The sequence below is a fragment of the Pygocentrus nattereri genome, chromosome 11 (genome assembly GCF_015220715.1).
Source record: "Pygocentrus nattereri isolate fPygNat1 chromosome 11, fPygNat1.pri, whole genome shotgun sequence".
Taxonomy (NCBI): Eukaryota; Metazoa; Chordata; class Actinopteri; order Characiformes; family Serrasalmidae; genus Pygocentrus; species Pygocentrus nattereri.
In genome coordinates this window covers 24,773,316-24,792,431 of record NC_051221.1, presented here as the reverse complement: position 1 = coordinate 24,792,431, position 19,116 = coordinate 24,773,316, and the positions used below count along the sequence as shown (strand labels likewise).

At 39.0% G+C, this 19,116-nt stretch overlaps 1 protein-coding gene across 1 annotated transcript; it reads left to right on the top strand.

The window, feature by feature from the left end:
• The first annotated feature begins 205 nt into the window (after nt 1–205).
• On the top strand, nt 206–18,374 carry pkp3a (plakophilin 3a). Its single transcript, XM_017722870.2, has 13 exons — nt 206–573; nt 4,011–4,105; nt 6,161–6,987; nt 8,834–8,957; nt 9,086–9,290; nt 11,104–11,278; nt 11,470–11,587; nt 12,398–12,562; nt 12,802–12,984; nt 13,288–13,441; nt 14,542–14,737; nt 14,890–14,977; nt 16,873–18,374. Exons 1-13 carry the CDS (start codon nt 351–353, stop codon nt 16,909–16,911), a joined length of 2,592 nt encoding a protein of 863 aa, XP_017578359.1. The 5' UTR covers nt 206–350; the 3' UTR covers nt 16,912–18,374.
• The last annotated feature ends 742 nt before the right edge of the window (nt 18,375–19,116 follow it).

Here is a 19,116-nt window from a genome sequence, read left to right as displayed (position 1 = left end):
CAATAAAGCAATTATTCACACGCTATTGTGTTTATTACAAAGCCTCTATAGCGCAGTCCAGACTTTGAGGTTGCGTTATCATTGTTTATCTACGTGAAGTCACAGGCAGAAATCCTCCTGGATCCCAATAAGCTCACCTGGCTCAGGTAACCAATGATGACTCATCCAGGCTCCACCCATTTCCTCGCTTCTACCTGAGGAACGCGCTGCCGAAGTCCTGCTAACTTACAGGAGAAACTTTCCTCCGATCGCTGCCGTCGCCATTAGCTGCGCTCCCCTAACTCGAGCGACCCCGGTAGGAAAGAGCGCGTCCCGTTTCGCTGCGTTTGGTGTTGACCGTAGCTGTGATCATGAGCTCGGGTTCTGAGGGCCTCTTCTTCTCAGCTCTTCAGCCCAACTCCTCCGTGAGCACTTACGCCGTGCCTCATGAGAGCCAGCTGGGATACAGCGGCGTTTCGTCCGATGCAGCGACAAGAGCCAAGCGTGTGCAGGCGCAGGTGGCGATGAGGCTCGCGGAGAAAACCAGCACGCTCTCGCGACAGAACGGCGCTGGACAGCACTACGCGGCTTCAGGTGCGTGTCTCTGAGCGTGTGAGTGTGTACGTGGTAAAACGGGTCACTGTTGAAGTTTCATGGAGCCTCTTGTAGTAAGTTATACGTGTCGTATGGTTTGGTAACCTGTAAAACGCGTCGTTTGAAGGCGTCCTGGTTGCTTACTTCTAACTCTGAGTCTGCCGGTTGGGCTGTGTCTGTGAGTGGTTGCTTACCCGCTTCAGTGCTGTCAGCCTCTCTGCGCTCCCCGCTAAGCTAATGCCAGCGCTTCTGTTAAGAGCCCCATTTGAAGTTTACACGGCGAGTTTTCGCTTGTTAACAGCGAGTTGTCCTCAGATTTCCCTTTGTGTGACACCCAGACGGTGTACTTGTTATGTGGTTTTTATGTTTTGGTCAGTAAACAGCTTGCGTTTTTTGAAAGTGAGGTGTATAGTAAATGAATTGCTATGTTATAATATATAATCTATATTGAACAAATGAAACTTATTTGGTCTTGGTCCCATTTTGATAAATGAAAGTCTATTTTATCTTTCCTAGAAATGTGTTCCACTGCTACAGGAAAACGATGGCCACACCAGATACTAATGCTTCTGCTGTTTCATGCGTCAGCCTGGTTTTGTGAGGTTTCAGTAAAAGTGTTTTGTTTTTGTTCAGTGTAGTTCTAACTGTATGTCCAAACTGTGCTTCGTAAGTCTGAACAGTAGGTGCTATTTAGACTGATTGGAGTGCAGTGATATTAAACAACTATGAAAGTGATCTTTCTGGCTTATTTTTCATTTGGCTGTGGGATATACTTCGGGAGAGGGTGTCAGTTTGGGTTTGAAACTCTAGCCTATCAATGGGACCCTTCCATGTAAACTCAAGTCTAGAACCAGATGTTTATTTGTGAAGCAGTGGAAAAGTTCTTGTTGTACCATGAAACTTTACATTTGCATGAAACATGTACATGTTCCACCCACACCAAGCTACAAGCCGGACAGAAAACTTTGGTCCCTCCCTTTAATTAGAGAGAACACCCTTCTGTCTGCAGTGTTGGCCTCACTCACATATACATGCACACAACACACATACTGCATTGATGTTTAACAGGCTGCAACAGGCACAGCTCTTCTGTACCCTTAGGTGCTTTCAGACTGGTGAGTGAGAAGTCAGTGAAAGCTCTCTGACTGGGTGTGATTAGGTTACCGCTCTTTGTCAACTCTCGAAGGACCCGACCCACACAAAACTACCGTGTGAGAGAGCTGGACAAAGTGCTTAGCAAAGCACAATAGACAACTCTGAATTACAATTCCTCACACAGATCAAATGCAAAGTAGGGGTTTCTTCTGGATCTATACAATACATCTCACTTTTCAGTATAATCAGACTTTTTAATGCCTTTCTCACTGTAATTCAGTGGTAAGAGATAACAAACAAATATTGCTTTTGGAACACAACCGTGATCTTTTTAGGAGGAAGGAAATGTTCTTCTAATGTACTTCTAATTTAAGTTAATGTAGCAAAGTTTTTTTGCCAAATTTGGACCATTTTTATTGCGCCATTCTTTAGGAATTCTTCACACATTGTAAAGTGCAGCTCATGTTTGACATTTATACATGATATGACTGCACATTATTTTAACATAAGCATAGGAAAACATTTAGCAGTGCAGTAACAAAAACAGTACATAACATGTTTGAAGTTGAAATATCAGTTGCACAATTACAATATACAATTTGTACGTATCTGCTCAGCAGCCTTCTTATCACCATTACAATAAGGCCACACCCAGGTCACCTTACAACCTTATATTTGCCTCTCTGTTAGTAAGCTATGCACGATTCCCCTCAGTGTCTACATAGTTAGCGTTGTGTGAATAGCAGAGATGGTTCACTGTGGTTTTCCTGCCTTTATGAAAGGCTACTGCAAGTATTTTGGGGTTAAACCTCTAGTCCTAGCAGCTATGGGAGGTGAGTGCCTGTGACCTGCAGGCTTCCCGAGCTCAGCTTGACAAGTCAGAACAGCCTCACATTTCTTGGCCCATAGCCAGCATCAGAAAGACATGGCCCGTTTTGAAGCTCTCATTCTAGTCTTAAAAGCTAGATCACATGGGTGAAATACCAAACATACATTTCAAATGAGAAAGAGAACTGTTTGTTCATAAAGTGAGTTTGCGCAGATCGAAGTTAAATAAGTAAAAAGAATAAATATAATGTGCAGATAAACTTGAAAGTATTACTGCAGGAGCATTTTACGTTTTAAAAAGAGCTAGCTGCTTTTGGAATTTACGAATTTATTTCTTCTTAAATAATGTACATTGAAAAAGTAGGGTGCGGTGAGGGGTGGAACCTCTGCTTTGGGTGTATTTGTTTCTGCGTGTTTTGGGCAGAGATAGAAGGAGTGGCTCATAGTAATCAGACCGGTTTTCTACCCCTCTCCCCTTGGCTGCTGTCTGTCACTGTGTTTTAACAACCCAGCCTGTGCCTCGCCCTGTTGAAAACTCACACATACACATAGAGCGACTGATGAAACAGTTTGAGAGCGGACATTTTCTTTACATTTGTTTTGTTTCAAACTCATACAGGACCCTAACTGGTTAGCATGCAGTGACATGCAGGCCAGTTGTTGCTGAGCCGACATCTTTCAAATTAGAAATGTGCTTGTCAGAGTCTGAAACTGTAGTAATTTTCTCTGTGGAACATTATCCTTCACATTGAACTTGTTTTTCATTAAAAAAAGACAAGAAGACAAAGTTTGTAATTGTAAGATGTTTAAGAACAGTAAATCCCTACTGAGAGGTCACTGCAGCTGCAAATCTGTTTTTGGTACTTTTGAACAACACTTTACTCAGAGCTGGTCCTGGGGTGGTCCTGGCAGACTTTTAGCTGTTTCTGTGAGACAGCTTATTGTAGTAAATGTGCACAAGATAATTGGTATTTTATCCTCAGTATATAAAATATTAAGGACCATTTTTGCTTATCCTCTTCATCTTTCTTTGACTCTGTACAGTAATATCGCATTCTCTGCAGCAGGTACATGTTTCATGGCAGCCAAACAAAGCACTTAATGCTCTCCCGAGATTCTAGACAAAGCGCTTGCATGTGAAAACCTGCAGTAGCTTCTGTGGGAATGCTTGAACAGGACTGGTTTAGCGGGGAGATCGGCTAAACGGCAGCATATGATTAAACTCACAAAAGTCATAAACTCTGCTGATGTCAGTATGAGTCGCCGGCCACTTTCACATCAAATGCTTGTTTGTTTTCCAGTGGAAAACTACAGGCATGAATATACAGCATCAGACTGGATTGCATGACAGGGTGATTCAGTTTGACTTTTTTATTATGTGTTAATAGGACAATGGTCATGTCTAGGAAAATAGAGAAAGTGAATCATTACTACTAAACTGTGCTATACATGTAATTATTTCATTACTTTTAAATATTTACTATCTTTTATCTTATATTTTCTTTCTCTTGCAGAGTACGGAGGTTCTTCAACAATGACAAAGTACCAGACCTACAATCCCAGCTTCAGCTCAAAGTCCTACATGTACTCCTCCAGCAGACCAATGATGGTGAGAATGACATTGATCATATTGTTCCTTATTTGCCTCAATTAAGTGTTAAAATGTTGATTTCATTTAAATTTTCATAAATCTGTGCTGATTTAAATACTGGTACTGACTCTTCATAGCCAAAAAAATGTCTATGGAGAGAAAGAGACAGAGAGAGAGTGTAGATCCCCTAAGAACTGGACAGGTTGGCAGTGGGAGAGGAGTGGTAGTGTGTTGTTCAAGTGTGATATTTCACAAGTCCTCCACAGTTCTAAGTAAACTGACACAGTAGCACACCACTGAGCACGTCACTCAATAATTATGTGTTTATTGACTGCCACATCTGTATTTTTAACATTACTCGTGTTGAATTCCATTAACCCATTAAACCTTAGGCTTATTACACAGGTATTAAATATAAGATATATTATTCAGTAAGCATGTTACTGCCTGGGGGCTTTTGTGAAAACTAGGTGATTATTAGTGCACAAAGCAATTTAAAATTATACATGCTAGAAATACACAAAGACTTGCAACATAGCATGTTCTTGAGCAAGATAGACATCTTAAAAAAGCAATAAAGCCATAAAAGTTACATGGCCCAGACCTCAATTTCAGTAGCGTGTCTTCCTTTTTAACCCCCAGTACAGAAATATCAGTGTCACAATTAAAAGGTGTGCAAAGTGTATGCTGAGTCTGGGGTGGGGTGGGGTGGGGGTTATTCTACACACACATCCAAGTGGAAATGGCTGGAATGTTTTCTGAATCTGCTTCTAAAGGTAGACATTGAAAAAATTCTGTTAGAACTTCTATTAATTAAAGTTTTCTTAAATCAAGACATTTTAACCTTATCAAATACAGAAAGTTTAATGATGAATCAAAAATAGAACCTGAAATTATGTGTGTTACACTCTCTATCTACTATGCAAAGCAATGTGAAGGGTATGGAGTTATTAGAGTGAAGAATATAAGCCTGAGTTTTAAAGGTTAAAGGGGAAGTCCACCAGTTTTTCAGAATGTCTGTGTAATTTAAAAGTTAAGATGTAAACAAAGTCATGCAGAGAGCTTTGGTGTGAAATGATTCATTGTAGGAAAAGTAACATTGGTCAATTTCTTTCAAGTGGTGGTGATAGTAGCTAGGGGTCACAATACCTACAATGCAAATATAGCCATTTTATTTACTAACCAAACGTCCCATGGACCTATACATATCTTCTGTGTTTTTATATGTAATGTTCATGATGAGGGCGGCACGGTGGCGTGGTGGGTAGCGCTGATGCCTCACAGCAATGAGGGCCTGGGTTCGATTCCCCGGCCGGGCGATCGGGGTCCTCTCTGTGTGGAGTTTGTATGTTCTCCCCGTGTCTGTGTGGGTTTCCTCCGGGTTCTCCGGTTTCCTCCCACAGTCCAAAGACATGCAGTCAGGCCAATTGGACATGCTAAATTGCCCCTAGGTGTGAGTGACTGTCTGTGTCTGTCTGCCCTGCGATGGACTGGCGACCTGTCCAGGGCGTATCCTGCTTCCCGCCCGAGGACTGCTGGGATGGGCTCCAGCACCCCCCCGCGACCCTGACGGAGAAGCGGCTTAGAAAATGGATGGATGGATGGATGTTCATGATGATAAAATAATGATAAATCTGGAAACAATACATTTTTAGGGGACTGTTGTGTTACACCTCACTGCTTGTACTTTTCCACCATAAATGGATTTTTGAGATACATTTTAGGCCAAAACGTTATTGTAAGCCTATAGTAAAACAATCTATTAGGCATCAGGTATAGTATGCATTACCATTTCATGTAATACTTTTGTAAGGGTCATTAAACACTTTGTATGTCTTCTTCTTATCATCAGTTCTAACTAGATACGTTTCTCTACAACACATCATTTTACATCAAACCGCTGTGAATGACATTGCTTTTATCTTAGCAGTGCTATCCTAATTAGTATGCAGAAATTTAGATTTTCCATTTAAACCTGGTAAGGTCTATGAGATTTCAGTCTCAGCCTAATGTGTTTTAGATTACTTAGTCACATCACTACTCTGCATCTGACTGCCTCTCACTCTCAACCAGGCCCAGCGCATGTCTACACAATCCAGCAGTGGTTACTCGTCTCGGTCGGCTGTGGATTTTGGCCCCAGAGCACAGATGAGCCGAGGGGCTGGTGCAGGAATGATGTATAACCATGACGACAGCATGTTGATGGGCATGAGTGGTGGCGGTTACCAGGGTGGCCAGTCTCACCACCAGCAGATGACCACGTTAACTCGCACCATGAACCGACCTGCAGGCCCTGACCCGGAGATCACCTCGCTGCGCTCCTTGCGCATTCAGTCCCTTCCTCAGCAGCAGGCTTCAGTCTCCACATGGATGACACAGGATGGCAGTGAGGGAAGCCTAGTTTCGGATCATGATGCTACCTACTCGCGTCAGGACACGGCCTACGGAATGAGCAACGGGTATGCGTCTACATACCCCAGACCATCTGTGTACTCCACTGCCAGCAATGGCTTCAGCTCTGGGGCTGTGCAGACCTCCATGACGCTGCCCCCCATGAGACGCTCTCTAAGTGGCACTCTGGCCCGTAGTGGAGGCGGAAGTGGAGTCATGGAGGAAGAGGCTTACGTTCGCCAGTCCTTCAAAGGCCCAGCACAGCGCACCATCAGCAGAATTGCCCAGCGCCAGAATCGCTACTCCATGTCTGCAGGGAGTGTCCAAGGAGGTGGAGGAGGAGGAGGGGGCTTTGTGATGGGTGGAAGCAGCTCTCAGGGTACTCTGGGCATGATGCAGCAAGGCAGGCTGTCCCGTGCTGCCTCAATGCGGAGCGTCATCAGTGTGGGCAAAGGCAAAGACGTATTTGATGGAATGGATATGGCGGGTAGCATGGGCAACCTGAGCGGGTGAGACATACACACATATACAGACGCAATGAATGGAATTTACTTGTTCAAATTCATTTGCACACAAATAAAATACAGGTCACTTATATCAACACAGTCACTGTCAAAAAAGAACACTTAATTGCCTATAATAGATGTATATATTGTACATTTAGGTGTTGATGTACATATTGTCACTGTCGTAACATAACCTTGTATCTCCAAAAATGACAACATTATAGGAGGAAAAAAAACTTTGTTATTTTTAATGTAATTGATGAGTCTCTTCTTAAAGGGACCTAATTCATTAAGAGCTCTCAGATAATCAGGAACAGAATTCCAAATGTGCTCATTTAAACTAAAAGTACAAAGTAAATTGTACTTGCAGAGTGTTTATGTAAACCAAAATGTTTATTTTGTGATGGGTTGTATGATTTGAAGATAACAAGACAAAAGAAATCTTCCAACACGAAGCAAAAAACACAGCATTATGGCTCACAGAGACCAATGTATAAAATCATGAAACACACTGACAAACAGTGCATTTAAATGACTTTTCAAATGTGCACATAATTTCCACATGAGCAAAAAATGACATCAACACAGTTGTAGCAAAAGAGAGTAAACACTGGGGAAATAACTGGTGACAAACTGCTCTGTTGGGCCTGAGCACTCACAAATGACAAGAGCTTTACACTGTTAACACAGCACTGATCTTACTCACTTTAAGTGCAATGAATAAGTAAATACTTTTCTTGGAATAATATAAAATGTTCTAAATATAATCTTAAATATTGTCTCCTCTTGAATGTCTTGCCTTTTTGCAAACAGTGTGTCTAAGAAAAGCAGATGCCTTTATTTGTATGAGTGATTTATATTATTATAAGTATATATTTATATAATTTTTTAACTGTGCAATCTAATGAAATAGTCTTAGAGGTAATGAATTTTATATTTTTAGATTGTTTATTTTAAATATGCATTTATTATTGTATACTACAATTAGTTTTAATTGTTGGGTTTTACACTGACACATGAAAGCAAAAAGAAATTAAGGTAATAATTTCACTCTAGACACAGTTCCCTACTGCTGAAATAGCTTATCCTTATATGCTTCAGTGAAGATCAATACCTCACATACATGGAGCAAAGAACTTACTCTTTCCCATTTAGTGAAAACTGGTCAGGTGAATTATGCACATGAAAACATCTCAAATTAAAAATACGGTAGTTTAAGAGAAAGACTGCATAAATATGAAGAAGCATAGGAATAGAAAGGCAATGGATTAAAAGGAAAGGATAATGTAGACAGTGAGTTGGGGGGCTGACCTTGGAACCTGTCAAACAGGTTATTTATGCTTTTTTACATTTTACAAATTCACTTTCACTCATCTAGTTGCTCTCTGACTGTGAGAGATATTTGATGTGGCCCAACCCTGCACTCCATATGTGTCTGTGTGAGTGAAAAGTGAAACACGCCCAAACCAGTACAGCCAACTAACAGTCGACACACCCTGGTAAAGAAACATGCTTCCCACCAAGTTAGCAACATGCAAATAAACACCGGTCTTTATCGCAAAAAATGAAATACAAAGAGACCCAAACTAGTATTTATTGTACAGTCTATTCTTTATTATCAGGTTTAGCTGATAATTAGAAATGAATCCTATAGAATCTATCATGAGAGGATAACCTGAAGAGGTTATACAGAGCAAAGTAGACTTTATTCTTAAGTAACTTCAGTAACAAGACAGAAGTAATTTCAAATCAAAAGGACAGGTTCCTTTGATTTGACAAATGAATTTGTGTGATGTGTGATGTGACTTGTGTAATGTTGAAATCCTTGATATCTCTCTGTATCACACAGAATCAATGCTCTGGACATGCCAACAGCTGTATCCTATCTGGAATCCTCTGATTCAGAGCTGCAGGTGCTGGGGGCTGCCTACATCCAACATGAGTGCTATCACAACAGCGACTCCAAGAAACTGGTAAGATCTGTTGATTGCAAATTTTCTGTTTTGTGAAGCGAAATAAAATATTAATATGTTCTTTTTGCAGTGGGTCCTTGAAATACAATGGAGGGAATCCCTCTGTCTCTCTGTTTTGTTTCTCTTAGGTAAATCAACTGAAAGGAATACCGCCTCTGGTTCAGTTGTTTACCAGTGAGAACGAGGAAGTGCAGCGTTATGCCACTGGAGCAGCCAGGAACCTCATCTATGAGAATATGGAGAACAAAGTGGCTCTTATGGAGGCCGGAGGAATCCCTAAGCTCATAGAAGCCCTGAAAGAGCAAGATGATGAGCTCCGCAAAAACATCACTGGTAAGCACTGTAATTAATAATTGTGCATTATTCCTCACTGCAAGTAACCACCATCATGTCAAATGGTTGCCATAATTAGTGAATAGTCAATATGAAAATTTAAGTTCAATTTAAATTATAGTGCTTTTTAAATGGACATTGTCACAAAATAGTTTGAGCATCTGATGTTGGAAACAGCTTCCTAAGAGCGTGAAGGAGAAACCTTAGACAAATCCACCCTCTTCTAGTCCGGATAGCAAAATTACAATAACGATTGGAGATAAATTACAGATAAATAGAATTGAACACAAGCATATGTCTTGGAAAGCCTGTAGACTTTGATATAGAAAGGAAACATTGGTAAAATTTTGAAATGAGGCCATAGAGTACATGTCTATAAACTAACTTGCAAAAATAGCTTGTTTTGCATTCATTTTTTTGTTAGGTCATGAAAAACCAAATCATTGACATGTATAGCCATGTCCAAAAGTTTGAATAACCCTGGTGAAAATTTTTTTGATCTTCTAAGAGAAAATAAGTTAACAAGTTCTCTGGAGAAGTGGCATGTTAAAAGGAATTGTAGTGCACAATGTCTATTTATTTCCTGAGTTTAACATATTGAATATAAAAAAAAAACATTAAAATATAAAATGTCATAACTTTTGCACAAGCAACAACTTCAGTTTTTTACTGGAATGTTAAATTCAGCAAATAAATAGTAACTGTACATTAAAATGTGCAGAAATGTGCTTTCTGTAGAGGATGTGTTTTATTTAGAAAATGTAATTTGACCAGGGGTGTCCAAACTTTTGCATACCACTGTATCTGCCTTCAAGATCAAAGATCCTGAGCGTGCATTCAAATGAATGGGTTTGTCTTTTTCTCTATATTTAGAATTTGGGGATAGCTTATTTTGGATTAGCAGATGGAACAAAATTCAATCATCTGCTGTGTGAATAGTCTTCTCTGTTTGCTAACCTTCCACAAAGCACTGCTATCACACAACCGGCCTTGAGCTTGGCTCGCTATCCGAGCAGCGTTCGCAAGGCTGGACTGCCATTATGGGTGTGGTGAAGTAGACAGACTGATAACAGTTGTAAAACTTCAGAATCATTCACAACACAAAAGCACATTGTAATCAAGTGTAATCCACAAAGGAGTGGCACCTGATTAGATACTGTCGTTCGATCTGCACAGCTGTGGATAGTTTCATTCTGTGTGTGGCTGCAAACTAGAAGTAACATGACTGGAAGGCTTTAGCTTTCAGTCTATGTTTCACCCACATTGCTCCTGAATCAGCCACTGAATTAGCATATGATGTATGAAGAGAATGGGAAGTTTATCTTTTGTATTTTTAATGGGAGAAAGAAGTTAATGCAGGTGTGTGTGTGTGTTCCCTTGGGCGTTGGCTGTGCTCTTTCAGTAAACGGGTGTCTGTTGCATTGTCTTGACTTGTATTTTGTCCTCCTGGCAAGTCAGCAATGAGTCAGTGCCTAGACTTTAGTCCTCTGTGAGTAAGATGTACCATTGTATCCACTCAAAAAATGTTCAATAGTAGTGGGGTTTTTTTGATAAAAGTGAGCCTTAAAACACTTTAAAAAGCACACATACTTATGATCAGGATAGATATTGTGTTTTGGTATTTAAGACTTGTTTTTCACTTTCTTATCACTGTTGTAAAGTAATTTTACTCTGAAGATTAATTTTAAACAAAGGTGGTGAGAATTGTCTCAGTAAATTAATCCTGATGGTTAGCTGGCATTACTATATGAGCTGTAGTCTAGATTTTCTGCTTTGTGGAAAGGATTCAACTGTTTATTAACTTTCACTGTAGGTATTCTGTGGAATCTTTCCTCTAAGGATAATCTGAAGGAGAAGTTGGCAAGGGAAGCTCTTCATAAACTAACTGAGGAGATACTGATCCCTCTCTCTGGCACTGGAGAAAGAGAGATCATTGAGCACACACCCTCAGAGGCAGATATCTTCTACAACACCACTGGCTGCCTCAGGTGCATTCACACCCACCATCATCTACAAAAATGCAAATATGTCTTGTCCTGAACTGCCCCCCGAAAAAATCAGTCATAATACTTTTTAAAAATCTGAACAATTCTGTTTGTGTTGTAGGTTATCAGTTTTTTTCTGGTTTTCCTACAAAGACAGGACATTTTCCTAACCATGCTGTCCTTTTCCACTTCAGGAACTTAAGCTCAATAAATGAGAAAACCCGTCAACAGATGAGGGAAGCTCATGGTCTAGTGGACGCTCTGGTGGGCTACATTCAGAGCACTTTGGATGACACCAAAGTAGAGGAGAAGGTCAGCTCTGCACACATCACTTTAACTCAGTCTAGCCTGCTTATCTTCCTCAAATACATTCCCACAAGCAAAACAAGGTCTATGCTTCTTTTGGAATGTGTGAATCATCTCATAGGTGTCATTTTATGTTGATTGTAAAACAAACAACCCTTTTTATTCAGTTGCTGGGTATTTTATTTTTTCAATTAATTACCATTTATTATTTGGTACTTGCATACCTGTAAACAATTGACTGATTATTAAAGGGATCATATCATGGAAAAACAAAACAAAAGTGTTTTGGTGGAGTTTGTGAACATTTTCACAACATTCACTCTCCAGTCCATATAGTTATTCACATTGAAGTTATAAGAAATGTTTTGCCCAGACTGCTTTTTGAATGAGGCACAGTACAAAGGAGCCAACCAGAACAGATTTAAAGACAAAGAAACAGCCTGTGCTCTTCTAAGGGATAAAGAGAGGCTTGAAAATGGTGATGTAACAGTGAAAGATGTCTGTTTACAGTACATAAAATCACATTAACATTATAAGTGGATCTTATGGGAAAATATACAGGACAAATATGAGATATGGGCTCTTTAAGAAAAGGTAGTACATTTTGAGTATTGAGAATCAAGTGGAATATGTATTGCTATGTATTTATGTTTGCTTTGCCACAGAATTTTGTAACTGTAAAGTTGCATGAGTTTGTACACATTAAAATCTCTCTCTCCCTCTCTCTCTCTCTCTCTCTCTCTCTCTCTCTCTCTCTCTCTCTCTCTCTCTCTCTCTCTCTCTCTCTCTCTCTCTCTCTCTCTCTCTCTCTGGCAGGGAGTGGAGAATTGTGTGTGTGTTTTGAGAAACTTGTCCTATCAACTATACAGTGAGATTCCTCCCTCAGCCATGATGCGCTTGGAGGGTCCATCTAGGGCGCAGATAACATCCCGTGGAGAGGCTATCGGCTGCTTTACTCCTCAGAGCAAAAAAGCCAAAGATGTAAGGAACACCCCATTCTCTTTCTGTACTGGAATATCATGTAATATTCATTTCATTGTCTGATGTTTGACTTTAACTTTTCATTTTTAACTTGTGCCCAAAAACATCACTGTGTTTTTGTCAGTCAGTGAACTCACTTACTTGGTCTAGATTGGTAGAAGTTACTTTCACTGGTAGATACAGAATTGCATTCTGTTATATGTAGTTTTAACAAATTGCTTGTTTTTCCTGGTCCTCAGAGACAGGATAAGGACCTGACTACATTTACAGAGGTGGCACGAGTACCGAAGGGCATTGAGTGGCTGTGGCACCCAAAGGTGGTAGAGCTATATAATCATGTCCTGCAGCGATGTGAAGTCAACACCGTGACCCGAGAGGCTGCTGCTGGAGCCCTGCAGAACATCACAGCTGGAGACAAACGAGTATGTTCAATTCTGTTTAAAAACTTGGACCAGTTTTATTTATACCTTGAAGGGAAATTTGCAAACAAAGCCTAACAACATACAACATGTGCATGTGCATACAATAAACACAGTGTACATTACACACATCACATATTCAATTGTGTAAAAATTAAAAGCCAATCCTTTGACATACGTACACCACCTGCCTGTGGATATTGCCTTAAGTTATTGCAATTGGACTGGTGTGTTAGATTGGTATACTGCCATGTATTTTGCATTAGTTAGGCTTGCTTAATTCATGTGGCCTTTTCCCTTTCACAGTGGGCATCCATCCTGAGTCGTGTTGCCTTAGAACAGGAGCGCATGTTGCCTGTGGTTCTAGATCATCTCAGAACAAATAGTGATCTAGAACTGCGATCCCTCACTGGCTTCCTCAGAAACCTGTCTCGTCATGCCAGGGACAAGAACGACATGGGTAAGTCCACCTCTCTGTAGGGGTGGGCAATATGACAGTATTTATCGTTATCTTAATCATTTGTGTCTCAATGTTTTCTGAGCAAATCATGAAAAATACTGAGCAAATTGTCAGTACTTAAAGAACATTGACCAAATCCATGTTTCATTACAAAGAGAACACAATGAGGCATGTTTATTTGGATTTAATGGAATGGAGTGTGTGAAATCTTGAATTAAAACCATTGTATTTGTAATTTTGGTTCCATTTTTAAACACTGCTAGTCAGTTCCAACTCATCAGACCTTGTTAGACAGTGTTTCTCAGCCTAGTTCCTCCAGTTCCTGGAGGCCCACTGCCTTGCACGTTTTACTGTTTTCCCTGCTCTCAACACACCTGATCCAACTAAACAGCTTAGTGAAGTGGATCTCCAGGACCAGGCTTGAGAAAAACTATTGTTAGCCGTATCATGTACTGTAACAAAGTCTTTAAGTATTGTGTTATATTTTTGTAATCTCTCCCATTCCTGCATTTCTAAGAAAGAAAAAAAGTCATACATTTAATTTCCTTCATTAAAATGTAAAAGCGTTTCCACATTAATAAAATGTATAACATCAAGGCAGTTTTAATAACTGTGTTGATATATTTTATTTATGTGAAAATTATGTATACATTTAAACAATGTAAAGTATATGCATTACTTTTTAAGCTTTTACTGATAGAATTCCTTCAAAAACAGGAAAAAAGTAAATACAGTTGTATGTTAAAGTTTGAACACCCTTGGTCATGTTTTTTTAAGTATCTCAGTGGAAATAAGTTAACATATTCTCTGTAGAGAATACAAAAAAGTAAATATGGCATTTTCTGCTACTTTTATTATTATTATATCCTACTTATCATTTTACATACTGGGACAAAATAAAATAAACTATAAATTGTGCCCTTCTGCACAGACCATATTTTACATTTTATTTATTTCTAATATGTTAAATTGTGCATGAAAATGTGCAAAAAATGGCCAAAACCAGGGATTGCCCTAACTTTTGCGTTGAACTGTATGTGAAAACTACAGATGTCCACTTTGTTGTAAAATAACACTATTCCCTCTCTGTCCTCATTTAGCCACTAAAGTGGTGAATATCTTGGTAGGCAAACTTCCAACTGATGGCTTTCAGAAGGATCCCTCCACAGATGTTGTTGTAAACATCTGCGGTTCTCTCAACAACCTTGTGATTTCTAGCGAGGTGGCAGCACGGGACATCACCTACTTCGATGGTCTGCCCAAGCTTGTGGGCATCAAGAGCTCTCATGATAGCAAGTAAGAACCCAAAAGACACATGACTGAAAGTATCCACTGTTCAGTAAAAACATCTGCATTTGGGTACATTGATAACTTTGCCTTAGCATTCAAAGCATTCAGTACAAAGCATTCTTTGCAGGTTAGTTTATTAACAGTCTTCTCCTCTTCAGTTCTGAAAAAGTGAGGGCAGCCAAAGCAGCAGCTACCGTCCTCTGCAACATGTTCCAGTATAAGAAACTACACAAAGACTACAAAAAGGTAATAATAAATCTGATATATATCAGCTTCATTTATTTCACCTTCTCCCTATTAGAGACTAAAATGTATCAACCACCAAAGATTATGTATTGTGTTATCTTGTGCTTTATTTGAACTGGATTTGAAAATTTTGAATTCAGTTTTGAAGTAAATGGAAAGCATTTCTGCAAGTCTGCTTCTGCTAGCCTGTTGAAAGACTTGACACATTGAATTTATTTGATATAAATGTGTGCATTATTTCCACATGAATGTTATAATCTATTTTTCAGTTTACTTACAGTACTGTGGAAGAGACACCTAAGCAAATTACACCATATAGCATTAGAATAAATACAAACACTAATAAAGTAACAATAATTTCTAATTTCTGCTTTTCAAAAAGTAGCTGAGATAATGTGAGCTAGTTTGATGAACAAAGTTTGGTTCCAGATTTCACCTCTATGCCCCCAGGCATCGCACAAATTTGCTCACCACCAGTGCACTTGATTTAACTTTTGAGCAGCCAAACTAGGTTTTATGTAATAACTGCAAGTAATGCTGGGCTTCCTCGAGGGCAGGTTTGGGAATGGTTAAAGAAACATATTAGCATTTTTAAAAAATCACTTACACTTCACCCACATCATACATTTTTCTTGTATTTTAGATTTGTGCTTGAAGTCAATTTATAACATTTGTGTGCTTTTATTTGCAATAAATAATATGGTATTGGTAATGAGGTATGGTAATAGTCAAAATTATTTTTAATGAATTTTTACATTACCATTCTTTGGCCTCTCTTCATCCTTTAGCATTAAACAGGCTGTTTTTACTACACTTTTTAGTTTGGTAGGTATAAATGGCGCTTATTTTGATTGGCCAAAAAAAAAAAAACAGTACAGGTTTGAACAATCTTTCCGTGTTCATAGGCTGGGCAGGGTTTGCATGTATGTACTCTATGTTCTGGGAAGTGAATAGCATGTTTTGAAATGTTACATAGTACAACAAAATCATTTAATTAAAAAAAGTCAAGAAAATTGGGTTTTCCATGATATGGGCCTTTTTAATGTAATTTGTATGTTTTCAGAGAAAATAAATTCTTACTGCCCGTGCTATACGTTTAAGACAGTGGGTGGAGATTTATAGTGGTGCTGTTTTTGTTCAAAGTCCTCTTCAACTGCTTTCACAGAGCTGCGTTGCAATACCAAAAACTTGTCATAGGGCTTTGAGGAGTCATTTTGAAAAGCAAGCTGCCAAAGTGCAACTGTCAACTCAGAAAGCTCCTCCCTCAGATATTGTGCGGTAACATGTTTGCTGAGGGACTAAAAGCCTGGGGTTACAGTACATCATCTTTACTCTCCACCCAGCCCTGCAGCTATTTTCCAGCTTTAAAAAAATTGGTTGAAAAAGAACACACACACACAATCACGCTCACACAACACACACACAGCTTATTCGCAGGTGGTTCTGTTAGGGCAGGTAAAGGTGGAGCCATCCCCTAGACTTGTCAGGTGATCTCAGTATAAGCATGTCCCAACACACCACCATATACCTCCATTTCACAAACCTGCCCTTGTTAGAATGAAAAAAGCTCAAAAGAAAAATCATTAGAAATTTATCAGATAATCCTAGCCTCTTTGTCATGTTGTGGATGATCTCTTTTGATTTTACTCTACTTCCATTATTTAGTGAAAGATGAAAGAATGTGTTTCTTTGGCATCTATTTCCTTTTATGCTTGTGTTTGTTAGTAGCTGTTTATTGCAGTTAGGCAGGTGATCTTCATGCTGTGATGTCTAATCACTGTCATATGATCACTCTGAAGCCTTTAAACAATATTATCATGGCTAAGTTCTCCATGTTTGCATTTCATGCTGTGTTTGCATTTGCTTATGTGTCGTTTCTGTTTTGTGTTTTTTAGAAAGGATTCCACAGACAGGATTTTACAGACATACTCTAAATGAGGACAGGAACTGTGAGAATGTAACTACATGAATGTGGACAATCCTGTAAATAAAGAGTGACGTGATAAAAGAAGAATAGTGCAGAGTTGGATTCTTCAGCTTTCTGTCTGCTGTTCAGCAGTGTGCGTTCCACTGTGTCCCGCTCTAGAATACGGAAACAGCACTTCTCCAAACCAACAGTAGAGTTAAACAGATCTTTTGACGATGAGCCTCGACTTTATCAGTGGAGATCGCCCCTTCACTTAATTCTTCTTGACCTCAATTTGTATCTTCTTCAGGGATTTCAGTCACATGCAGATTGGACTCTTATTCTACAAAACACTGGATTTTTCCAATAACACATATACTGCACAGTCCAGGAGTGTTTTTCTTCATTTTTCAATTGTGTATTCAATTGTGTATTCAAATGTATTTTGTTGTTTGGTTGTTTTTAATGTCAGATGTCTGAGTGACACGGTCGTGGGATTTACCAGTAATGTGAGAAATGCGAGTGCTATATATATGTATGCATATATGTATATGTATATATATGCGTGTATTGCACAGAGATTAGAAGGGTATAGATGATAGACTAGATATTTGTTTATATGGATAATGAAAGTGCATTCCATATTTCTGATGTATATCCAGTTCTAAATACCATAGTAAAAATCTACATAGCACTATACAAGCCTTCTATCATTTTACTTTTTTATTGATTCATCTAGCCCATTGGTAAGACTTTGCCAGCTAACTTTAGCAGCATATGTCATCCTGTTCCAGTTGTTGGTAACATAATTGATCAGAGCTGTACCTCCTGTACTTTCATAGTATTGCATTAAACCCTGATATGGGAAAATCCATAAGTTCATTTGAATGTCTGAATGTAAATGTTTCTCATTACTGCATTGCAAAGCACTGCTTACTCTTTTACTGACAGTATGTAAAAAGATTTTTTTTGCTTTAGCTATATATATATATATATAGATAGATTTTTTTTATATGACTTGCCGAATTACACCTTTGTTCACAGATATTTCTGACATTTCTGAGTTATGCTATAGATCATATTACTTTAAATTGTGCAACAAATGGGGTGACTGGTTCTGAGCTTTTTCAGCAAAATATTTTTTTTAGTTCTAGATTGTTTTTGCTATGAAAACTGAATGGTTGGTTCATACTGGTTGGTGTAGGTGTGTGTTTGTACCTTGGTGTTCATAAAATAACTACAATTTTATTATTTTGTGCTCAATTTATTGATTATTGATTTTAGGAATTAAAGTGACTTCAGATGTTCTTGCCAGTGAGATTTTTGCACAGGTTATATATATGCAGCAGAACACAAACACTGCCTGTTTTATTAAATTCCTCAGTAATAGATCATTATCCACACTATGTCTGCTTCACATGTCACTGTAAAACACATTCTTAAGTGTCATATGTGCCAAGTTAAAATAAATAAAGGGAAGTTCTAATTGAATTTTGTATGATTTATTCAAAAGAAAACAGACGTACAAAGGAAGGAAGTAACTGAACATTGTTTTTAAAATGAACATCATTATCACGCTTTGTTCCCTTTCTCTGCCTCCCTTCTGCGGTAGACCCTAATGCGAGTGATGTGCCTATTAAAATACTTTCTCTCTGTTCAGACATGAACAATCCACTACACCACCCTTTCCTCATACTCTGCTTCAGGAGCCACAGCCAGCCATGGGGGGGTTTTCAAACACCTTTTCCTTTTGTGGATACATAGCACGTGTGATCTCCAACACCAGGGAATTCATGTCACCATTTTTCCTTTCCTGTTGCAATGGTTTGAGTGCCCATAGCTCTGCTTGGCTCTGCCTACAGCCAGAGGGAAGCACATCTGTATACCTTTCACTGAATTATAGGGTACATGTTCTCACACTCAGACACACAGTATATATCTTCTTTATCTGTCACACTCTGTGCTATCAGCAGTGTTGTCTGCTGTGCAAATTCTTTCATAAAGAGTAATGACTTATCGAAAGTGCAAGCAGAGACCAGCTTTGGGAAGTCATGACTATACTGTCAGATATGACACTATTTTGTAATATACCGTATTACATATTGCAATATTGATGGTAATGTGTTCAACTAGGCATTTATATTGCGACTGAGTCAGGACACGGGTCATACTTCAGAGGCTTTTGCTTTGCTGCCCTCTACAGGTTTAAAATAGTCATTACGTCCTCAAGTAG

Coding starts and splice junctions, on each gene's coding strand:
- pkp3a (XM_017722870.2), top strand. CDS start 351: ATGAGCTCGGGTTCTGAGGGCCTCTTCTTCTCAGCTCTTCAGCCCAAC. Junction 6,988..8,833: donor AGCATGGGCAACCTGAGCGG/GTGAGACATACA, acceptor TGTATCACACAG/AATCAATGCTCTGGACATGC. Junction 14,978..16,872: donor TACACAAAGACTACAAAAAG/GTAATAATAAAT, acceptor TGTGTTTTTTAG/AAAGGATTCCACAGACAGGA.